The 10,748-nt window shown below is 62.8% G+C and overlaps 1 protein-coding gene across 1 annotated transcript; it reads right to left on the bottom strand.

The window, feature by feature from the left end:
• Positions 1–4,064: 4,064 nt before the first annotated feature.
• Positions 4,065–5,032, bottom strand: ZNF768 (zinc finger protein 768; the record flags this gene model as incomplete). Its single annotated transcript, XM_001515974.5, is given in 6 exon segments — positions 4,065–4,297; positions 4,300–4,332; positions 4,334–4,360; positions 4,362–4,778; positions 4,780–4,968; positions 4,970–5,032. Coding segments are annotated over 6 exon segments (870 nt in total), but the record flags the coding sequence as incomplete, so codon positions are not given.
• Positions 5,033–10,748: the final 5,716 nt, after the last annotated feature.

Raw genomic sequence — 10,748 nt, 5'->3', positions numbered from 1 at the left:
ATGGCATAGTGGATAGAACTCAGGCCTGGGAGTCAGAAGGTCATGGGTTCTAATCCTGACTCTGCCACATCTGCCGTGTGACCTTCGGCAAGTCGCTTGACTTCTCCGGGCCTCAGTTACCTCATCTGTAAAACGGGGATCGAGACCGTGAGCCCCACGTGGGACAGGGATTGACCTGATTTGCTTGTATCCACACCGGCCCTTCGTACAGTGCTTGGCACAGAGTAAGCGCTTAACAAATACGGCAAGTATTATCGACATTTCCATCACTCGATCATCCGCCTTTGATTCTTTCCCGTGCCGCTGCTGCTCAGCCCAGGTGAATTGACATTGTCTGACCCTTCGGCTTAGGCCTTTTCATTCTGGGTAACCCTGATGAGAGAGTATCTCTCAATGGCTTAGCTTTAAGCTTCATCAAAGTACGCAAACTCTCCTGCCACGATAAGGCATCGATTCACAGGAGAAGCTACGGTCTCTTCTAGCGAGAATTTCTTTCAGATATCTTTATTTTTTAAAGGTATCCATTAAGCGCTTACGCTGTGCCAGGCCCCGTACCAAGCAATGGGATAGATTCAAGCTAATCGGGTTGGACACACCCGCGTAGGCTCACCGTCTTCATCCACCGTTTTCCAGGAGAGGAACCGAGGCTCAGAGAAATGAAGTGACTTGCCCAAGATCACAGAGCAGACGGAGCTGGGATTAGAACCCAGGTCCTTCTATCTCCCAGGCTTGGGATCTAAGCACTAGGTCGTGCCGCTCCTCATGTCTGGTTTTTAAAATGGCAACTTTAGAGGGAATAGTAGATTGGGGGAATATCCTGGGTCACCCATCTCTGGATCGGGCCTTTGTTAAAGCTCTTGGGTTGTCCAATCAGGCCAGAAGCCTAATAAAGGTCCTTCCCCAGCCAGACCAAGCCGAGCCAAACCAATCCAAGCCGGGCCAGATCAGAGGCCGAGGCCATAAAGAGACCTGTAAAGCTCAGGACTCGGAGACGAGCACGCCGGCTCTAGACTCTAAGCTCATTCTGGGCAAAGAGTGTATCTGCTATATAATTACGGTATTAGGTGCTTACTATGTGCCAGGTGCTGTACTAAGCGCAGGGATACACACAAATCGGGTTGGACATAGTCCCCCGTCCCACATGGGGTTCACAATCTCGATCCCCCATTTTACAGATGAGGTAACTGAGGCACAGAGAACTGAAGTGACGTGCCTCAGGTCACGCAGCAGACAAGTGGCAGAGTGGGGATTAGAACCCACGACCTTCTGACTCCCAGCCAAGCTGTTACATTGTTCTCTTGTACTCTCCCAAGGCATTTAGGTACAGTACTCTGCACGCAGTAAGCCTTCAATAGATAGTACTGGACGGAATGAGTGACTGAAGGACAAGCAAAAGGGCTCCTCGGGGGGCTGGAAACAGAGCTGGTCTCTGGCGGGGAAGGGAAAGGGCGCGAGATCGGGGTCTGAGGGGGTCGGGGGAGGCGGCCAGAACATGCCAGGGCCGGGGGCGCAGCTCGCTGTGGACGAAGGACTGTGGGGTAAGCGGGGCCGAATGCCATCAACAGGGCAAGCAAGGGGTAGCGCCAAACCCTCTTCCGCTTGTGGACAAATGCAAATCTCTCTGAATTCCCCTGAGGCCAGATGATGGGGTTCCAGCTCTTTTTTTAAAAAAATTGTATTTGTTAAGCACTCACAATAGGCCAAGCGGTATACTAAGCACTAGGGTAGACACAAAGGTCAGACACGGTCCCTGTCCCACGGGAGCTCGCAGTCTAAGTAGGAGGGAGAACGTAAAATGAATCCCCATTTTACGGTTGGGGAAACTCAGGCACAGGGAAGTTAAGCGACTTGCCCAAGTTCGCCCAGCTGTCAAGTGGCGGAACGGGGAGGGGGATCCAGGCTTCTCTGGCTCCCGGGCCCGGGCTCTTTCCACCCGGGGGTTGTCGGACGGGCACAGGCGAGGGACCGTAGGCTCGCCGGGGGCAGGGAACGTCTGTCGACTCTCGTCGATTGTTCTCCCCCAAGCGCTTAGTACAGCGCTCTTGCACAGAGTAAGGGCTCGATAGACACGACCGATTGATGACCGATCGAGTGGGCCCTGGCGGCTGGAGCCTATGGGCCAATCAGGCAGCGCTCCGATGCTTCCTTCGAAGCCGTGGGGCTCCCGCTCGCTCTGCCTAACGAGTGACCGCAGGAGTCTGGCTCCGCCATGAGCAACCTCACCTGGCACCGGGAAGAAAATCAGAATGTGGACTAGGGGGAAGCGGCATGGCCTAGTGGAAAGAGTGGGAGCCCGGGGGTCAGGCTTCCAATCCCGGCTCTACCGCTTGTCTATGTGACCTCGGTCAGGTCACTTCATTTCCCTGTGCCTCAGTTACCTCATCTGTAAAATGGGGATGGAGACCGTGAGCCCCACGGGGGTCAGGGACTGTATCCAATCTACCACAGTGCTTAGTACAGTGCCTGGCGCATAGGAAGTGCTTAACAAATACCACGATTAATAATAACACGGTAGGGGTTGAGACTGTGAGCTCTATGTGGGACAGGGACTGCGTCCAATCTAATTAGCTTGTATCTACCCCAGTGCTTAGTACAGTGTTCTGGCACACAGTAAGCAGTGAAATACCATTTACTCAATTTAAAAAAAAAAAAAGTAAGAATGAGAATCCCACAGAAACCTCTACCTCCAACCCTCGGCCTACTCCACTGAGTTTCCAGCCAGCCTTGGGACCACAGGAAGGGGTGAGCGGGCTGTGGATCTGCGTGACGAGTTGCGGACCGGCCTGTGTCCGAGACGCCGGTCTCCAGCCGGGGGGCTACTCCGCCAAGAGGTGTGAGGACCTCAGAACGGCGGAGCGTCTGGCCGGGAACCGAGGCCGAGCAGGATCGGGGCGGGGATAGAGATTCGGGAAGCCGGAGAGGGGCGGCCCGGCCGGCCCGGTCACGGTCCCGAGCCCCCACCCCGCCGCAGGGCGAGGTCAGGGCACGGCGACTCCGGCGGGGGATGACCCGTGCCGCCGAGTCCTCCCTCCGGACTCTCCCTGACGGACTGCTTGCCTTCTCCCCGGCCTGGGGCGCTCCCCCCGGCCTCCCCCTCTCCAACTGCCACTCACCCGGTTGCTCCAACACCCCCATTTAAGAGGATTATTTTAGAAGGTAACGGGGGACGGCAAAGTCGTGGCAACTCATCTGTGGGTGCGGGTACCCGGACGCGAAGGTTCTGACACGAGCGTCGCCACCGGGTCTGATACGACTCCAAAGGGATGTTCTCGTGGGGAATCTCTGCGTGTCTCCCCTCTCCCCGCCTCCTCCTCACGGGTGCAGGTCGGCTGCCGCGTCTGAGCCGAACCCCCCGTTCCCCGTGCGGGCCGGTGTCCGGGCGTCCCCGCCCGGAAGGTTCTGGATGGCGAGCGAGACGCCGTTTTCCCCCCGCCGCCCTCCCCACCCCGCTGACCGGGGCTGGCCTCGGGACCCCCGGCCTTCTCCACCTCCCGGCGACGACGCACGAGGCCGAGCGGCTGTTTCCGTTTCCACAGTGGAGGCTTTTTATTGAAACCCGCGCAGGCCTCTCCCCGGCCCGACTTCCCCCGGCCGGGTGGGAGCGGGGAGCCCGGAGGCCGAGAGGGGCGGACGCCCGGATCCGGGCCCCGCCCCGGCCGCTCCGAGTGACTTCGGGGCTCCGTCTCCCCTCTCCCCCTCCCCGTGCTCCGGTCTCCCGGTCCGTCCGGCGGGGAAGAGTCCCGTCCCCCGTTCCCTTCCCGGCGGCCTCCTCCCCTACGCTACCTAGTCAACTACGTACGGCCCCAGGGCGGGCCCCGGCCGGCCCGCTGCGGGACTCCGGCCGGCGGCACCGTCCAACTCGTTCAACCCCCTCCGGCCCCCTCTTCTCCCGGACTCCTTAGGGCAGCGCTCCCCCCGCCCCCCGCCTCCCCTCTAGGTTTCCAGAGGGGATGGGAGGCGGGGGAGGGCACCCCCCCCAGCCCCGCCCCGCCGCCTCCCCGGCAAACGCTCTTCGCTTCGGCTCTCGGGGCTTCCGGGGAACCCCCTCGGGACAGCCCCCCCAGTCCTCGGTCCCCTCCGCCGGGACCCCGGGCCCTCCCTCCCGGAAGCCGGGGCCCCCCCCGGGGGGGCGGGGGGGCTCCGCCCCGCCCGCCGGTCAGCGCCTCCCGGCCGCGTGGGTCCTCTGGTGTCGGATGAGGTCGGAGCTCTGGGAGAAGCCCTTGCCGCAGTCCGCGCACTTGTAGGGCCTCTCGCCGGTGTGGACCCGGTGGTGCTGCAGCAGGGTGGAGGGAGCGGCAGAAGCCCTTTGCCGCAGACGGCGCACTTGTAGGGCCCTCTCCCCGGTGTGGGAGCGCTGGTGCTTGGATGAGGGTGGACGAGCGGCCGAAGGTCTTGCCGCAGTCCGGGCAGCTGTAGGAGCGGCCGGGGAGGTGGGTGCGGGCGTGGATGTTGAGGACGGAGCCCTGGCTGAAGCTCTTGCCGCAGTCGGGGCACTTGAAGGGCTTCTCGCGGGTGTGGCTGCGCTGGTGCGGGGTGAGGGCCGAGCGCTGCGAGAAGGCCTTGCCGCAGATGGGGCAGCTGTAGGGCTTCTGGCCCGTGTGGGTGCGGCGGTGGCTGCGCAGGGAGGAGTTCTGGCTGTAGCACTTGCCGCAGTCCGGGCAGCAGTAGGGCCGCTCGCGGCTGTGGGTGCGCTGGTGGCGGAGGAGGTAGGAGCTGTCGCCGAAGGCCTTGCCGCAGTGCGGGCACTTGTAGGGCTTCTGGCCCGTGTGGGTGCGCTGGGTGGCGCAGCAGGTAGGAGCTGTCGGCGAAGCTCTTGCCGCAGCGGGGGCACTTGTAGGGCCGCTCGCCGGTGTGGGTGCGCTGGTGCTTGATGAGGTCGGAGCTCTGGGAGAAGGCCTTGTCGCACAGCCCGCACTTGTAGGGCCTCTCCCCGGTGTGGATGCGCTGGTGCTGGATCAGGGTGGAGCCCCCGGCCGAAGCTCTTGCCGCAGATTCCCGCAGATGTTGGCGGCGGGCCGGGGGCCCGGCCGCCCCGGGCCCCCCGCCGCGCCCGCCGCCGGCCCGCCTCCGCCCCGGGCCCGGGCGGCGGGGGCCCCGGGGGCGCCTCGAAGGCGGCCAGGTCTCCAGGGCCCGCTCGCAGAGGCCGGCCCGGGCGGGGTCGAGGAAGTCGGGCCCCAGGGCCAGGTGGGAGGGGACCGGCGGCCTCGGGGTCGAGGAACAGCTCCCGGGCGTCCTTGGAACTCGAAGACCCCGGGGCTGGATCCCAAAGGGTATCTCTTCGACGGACTCCGTCCCCGAAGTTCCTCCCGCGGAGCCATCTCCTCTTCCTCCTCCTCCTTCCGCTTCCTCCGCGTCTTCCCTCCTCCTCCTCCGCCGCTTCCTCCTCCTCGTTCCGCTATCTCCTCGGCCTCTTCCTCTCCTCCTCCCTCAGCTGTTTCCTCACCTTCCTCCTCCTCCGCTATTTCCTCACCTTCCTCCTCCTCTATGTCCTCGGCCTCTTCCTCCTCCTCCTCCGCTATTTCCTCACCTTCCTCCTCCTCCTCCTCTATGTCCTCGGCCTCTTCCTCCTCTTCCGCTATCTCCTCGGCCTCCTCTTCCTCCTCCTCTATTCCCTCCACCTCTCGCTCTTCCTCCTCGTCGTCTTCTTCCTCGTCATCGTGGCCGAGGATCCCTGCGGGAAGAAAAGCAGGCGGGTGGGCGGGGAGAGGCGGGCCCGGGCTCCCCCGGGCCGGGGCGGCGGGGGGGTCGGTGGCCGCCCTGGGTTCCTCACCTGAGCGGCCGTCCCGAGGCCCGTCCACGGGGCCGGCGGGCCGGGCCCCCACGGTTGGGCCGTCCGCTGCTCCATCCCCGCGCGAGGACGGACGGACGGACGGTCGGCCGGTCCTGGGGGGCGGGGAGGGGGCTTTCTCCCGAGGCCCCTCCAAGGAGCTCCCCTTTGCCCCTCGGGGGAGCAACGACCCTCGAGCTGCAGGAGGTCCGGCCTTGCGGCCTTGCGGCCCTGCGGCCCCCGGGCCCAGGAAGTGTCCGGCGGCGGCGGCGGCAGGGAGGGAGGGAGGGAGGGAGGGAGGGAGGGCGGCGGGGCGGCGGGGCCGGGGCGGCGCGGCCTCTCTAGGCCGGGCGGGAGGAGGAACTCGGTGCCTTTAACCCTGTGCGGGACCGGTCGGGCGCCGCAGGGCCGCGGGGGGACCCGCCGGGGGGAGGAGGGCCGCGCCGGTCCGTGTGCGTGCGTGTGTGTGTTTGCGGGTGTGCGCGGGTGAGACAGAGAATGGGACCCCCCCCCCCAGGGGACACCACTGACGTGTGTGTGGGTGACCCGCTAGGGGACAGCACTCGGGTGTGTGCGTGTTTGTGAGGGAGAATGGGACCTCCCCCTAGGGGACACCGCTTGTGTGTGTGTGTGTGTGTGAGAGAGAAAGAGAATGGGACCCCCTAGGGGGACGCCACTTGCGTTGTGTGTGTGTGGTGTGTGTGAGAGAGAGAGAGAGAATGGGACCCCCTAGGAGACACCACTTGCGTGGGTGTGGGTGTGTGTATGAGAGAGAATGTGACCCCTTAGGGGACACCACTTGCGTGTGTGTGTGTGTGTGTATATGTGTGTATGTGAGAGAGAATGAGACCCCCTAGGGGACACCACTTGCGTGTGTGTGTGTGTGTGTGTGTGAATGTGACCCCCTAGGGGCCACCGCTTACATGTGTGAGTGTGAGAGAATGTGACCCCCTAGGGGACACTGCTTATGTGTGTGTGTGAGAGAGTGTGACCCGCTAGGGGACAGCACTTGTGAGTGTTTGTGAGGGAGAATGGGACACCACTTATGCGTGTGTGTCTGTGTGTGTGAGAGGGAGAAGGTGACCTGCTGGGGAAAGCAGAGTGCGCGGGGGGGGGGGGGGGGAGAATGTGACCCCCTAGGGGACACCGCTTGGGGGGGGGGGGTGAGAGAGAATGTGACCCGCTAGGGAACAGCACTTGTGTGTGTTTGTGTGGGTGGGGGGAAGAGAATGTGACCCCCCCAAGGGACAGCACTTATGTGTGTGTGTGAGAGAGAAGGTGACCCACTAGGGGACAGCACTGTGTGTGTGTGTGGTGTGGGTGTGAGAGACAGAGAGAGAGAAGGGGACCCGCTAGGGGACAGCACTGTGTGTGCGTGCTTGAGTTTGTGTTTCAGAGGGAGAGAAAGAAGGTGACCCGCTATGGAACAGCACTCTGTGTGTGTGTCTGTGTGAGAGAGAGAAGGTGACCCCCAAGGGGACAGCACATGTGTGTGTGTGTGTGTGTAAGAGAGAGAGGGAGAGACAAGGTGACCCCGCTAGCGGCCAGCACTTATGTGTGTGTGTTTGTTTGTGGGGGGGGGGGGAGAGATAGAATGTGACCCACTAGGGGACAGCACGTGTTGTGTGTATGTTTGTGTGAGAGAGAGACACAGAGGGACAGTGAAGGTGACCCGCTAGGGAACACAACTGTGTGTGTGTGTGTGTGTGTGTGAGGGAGAGAGGTGACCCCCAAGGGGACAGCACGTGTGTATGTGTCTGTGAGAGGGAGAGGTGACCCCCAAGGGGACAGCACGTGTTGTGTGTATGTGTGTTTGTGTGAGTGAGAGACACACAGAGGGACAGTGAAGGTGACCCGCTAGGGAACACCACTGTGTGTGTGTCTGTGAGAGGGAGAGAAGGTGACCCCCGAAGGGGACAGCACGTGTGTGTGTGAGAGAGAGCAAACGTGTCCGGCTAGGGGACAGCAGTGTGTGACTGTGTGTTTGTGTGATTGTGTGACCCCCTCCCCCCCGCCCCCCCGCCCCGGCCTGGGTTGGAGGACTCCCTTTCTGGCTCTGGACGCTGCGTCCTAACAGTGTGCGCGGAGGGAGCCGAGGCGGACCCGAGGCCGGGACCGGTCCCCGGTACCACCGACCGAAGGGCAACGGAGGCGATTCCGAGCGTTGGGCCGGGGCGGCTCTTAGCGCCCCTCCGCCCGCCGGGCCTCCGCCCCGCGCTCCGCCGCCATCGCTTCCCCCCGGCCTCTCCCGCCCTCCCGGTTAACCGACCGACGGGACCCCCGGGGATGCGGGACCCTTAACGGCGGCGGCCCCCCGGACGTGCCCCTCCCCCTCCGCCCCCGGCGCGGCCGCCTCCCCGCGACCCCCGCCCTCGAGCGGCTTCGACTGGGCCTCCCCGCCACGGGAGCCCCCGGACCTTCCTCCGCCTCTCGGTCACCCCTTCCCCGCCGGGCCGGCCGACAAGGACGGGCGCCCCCGGGGGGGCGGGGCCGCTTGGGGGCGGGGCCAGGGGAAGGGAGGAGCCAATGGGAGGGGAGGGATCGGAGGGAGGGGGAGGAGCCAGGCCAAGGGGGCGGGGTCAATAGGGGGGAAGGAGCCAATGGGAGGGAAGGAGCCAGGTGAGGGGGGTGGGGGCCGGAGGGAGGGGGAGGGGCCAGGTCAAGGGGGCGGGGTCCGTGAGAAGGAAGGAGCCAATGGGAGGGAAGGAGCCGGACGAAGGGGGCGGGGTCGGTGGGAGGGAAGGAGCCAATGGGAGGGAAGGAGCCAGGTCAAGGGGGCGGGGTCGGTTGGAGGGGAGGAGCCGGAGCGAGGGGGAGGAGCCAGGTCAAGGGAGTAGGGGTCAGTGGGAGGGAAGGAGCCAATAGGAGGGAAGGAGCCAGGTGAAGGGGCGGGGTCGGGAGGAGGGGAGGAGCCGGAGCGAGGGGGAGGAGCCAGGTCAAGGGGGCGGAGTCAGGGGTGGATGGAGCCAGACGAAGGGGGCGGGGTCAGTGGGAGGGAAGGAGCCAATAGGAGGGAAGGAGCCGTGTGAAGGAGCCAATGGGAGGAGAGGGGAGGAGCCATCTGCTAGGGGCGGTGCCTATGGGAGGGGGAGGAGCCGGCGGGCGGGGAAGCTCCGCCCCATCCCCAAAGACCGCTCTCTGATTGGTCCGCGGAACCTCCTCTCTCTCCCCCGACCACGCCCGGGGGAGAGAGAGAGAGAGAGAGAGAAGGCGGGCCGGCCCCTCCCCCATCCCCTCTGAGGCGACGGCCCGCCCATTCACCTTGAGAAGCAGCGTGGTCTAATGGTTAGAGACCGGGCCTGGGAGTCAGGAGGACCTGGGTTCCAATCCCGCCTCCTCCCACTTTTGCTGCTGCGTGACCTTGGGCAAGTCACTTCATTCCTCTGGGCCTCAGTTCCCTCATCTGTAAAATGGGGATTAAGCCCGTGAGCCCCACGTGGGACAGCCTGATGACCTGGTAACTACCCCAGTGTTGGTATTTGTTAAACGCTATGTGCCGAGCACCGTTCTAAGCACTGGGGTAGATGCAAGTCAACCAGGTCGGACGCAATCCCTGCCCCACCTGGGGCTCACGCTCTTAAATCCCCATTTCTTACAGAGGCCCAGAGCAGTGAAGCGACCTGCCCAAGGTCACACAGCAGAGAGGTCACTTCACTTCTCTGGACCTCAGTTCCCTCAACGGCGACGCGGGGATTCAATAACCGCTTCCCTCCTCCTTAGACCTGAGCCCCACGCGGGCCCCGGTTAGGTTGTCTGGGTACGGTGCTTGGCCCGTAATAAGCGCTTAACAAATATCACGGTTATCGTGCCGGATGTTAGCGTCGGTCAGTCGGTCCAGCGGTATTTACTGAGCGTTTCCTTGGTGCGGAGCGCTGTACGACCCGACAGAATGAATAGACACGTTCCCTGCCCGCCGCGGGCTTACAGTCTAGAGGGGGAGGCAGACATTCATATAAACGAATAACGGACGTAAGGGCGAAGAGTCTGGAGCGACCGCGTCCGCGCTAGCCCCTTCCCTCCGATACGTTGGATGGCTTCCCCTTTCCTCTGTCCAGTCCCGGCACCGTCCACCCTTCAGGGTGAGTTTCCGTGGCCCTGGGCGACTCTTCTCCCCCCCGTCACCGGCTCCCCCAGCTCTCCCCTCCCCTTTACGATGCCCGCCCGTACTCCGGGCCCCAGCTCTCTGACATTCTTCTGGGTCTGCCTGACGCCTTCCCGTGTTTATGGTGCTCCGCCTCGACCGATGAAATCGATCCTCACTGAATCAATCGATCTCCAACCCCAACCCCCATGTGGATTGTAAACTACCTGCAGGCCAAGACCTCGGTGGCTTATTTAGCCTCTACTGTACTCTTTGAATTCTATATTATAAATGATTTGTTTATATGGATGTCCCCCTCTAGACTGTAAGCTCACGGTGGGCAGGGAACATGGCCGTTAACGATTATATCCTACTCCCCCAAGCACTCAGTACAGTGCTCTGCGCGGAGTACGTGCTCAAATAAATCCCACTGATTGACCGATGGATTTGTCCTCAGCTCTTAGCAGGGTGGTAAACGAAGGAGCGGGCGAGCGAATGAGTGAGCGCAGGACAGCCAAACGGTAGTTCTCTGGTGAACGTAAACAGGGTCAAGAGGAGGAGTTTTTTAATCATATAATCAGTGCTTCATTTGTCCAGGGAGAGGTGCCACAGCACCGAATACCTAAACATCTCCCCGCCTCCTCGGTGACCTATTTCCTAGCAGCTCATGATTCACCTCTTCCACCCCCAAGCCTTCTCGCCTTAATATTCTCTCTCCTCGCTCCCAGGAACACCATAATCCATCATTTAATCCATCAGTCAGTGGCGTTGACTGTGCACCGACTGTGTGCGGAGCATCGTACTAAGCACCAGGGAGAGTGGAACAGAGTTGGGAAGCACGTTCCCTGCCCGCAAGGAGCTCACGGTCTAGAGCTGGGGGGCAGGGGGGCGCAGACGTTA

Source organism: Ornithorhynchus anatinus, chromosome 2, assembly GCF_004115215.2.
Source record: "Ornithorhynchus anatinus isolate Pmale09 chromosome 2, mOrnAna1.pri.v4, whole genome shotgun sequence".
NCBI classification, from domain to species: domain Eukaryota; kingdom Metazoa; phylum Chordata; class Mammalia; order Monotremata; family Ornithorhynchidae; genus Ornithorhynchus; species Ornithorhynchus anatinus.
Note: the sequence above shows the minus strand (reverse complement) of the source record. Positions and strands in the feature narration are given on the sequence as shown.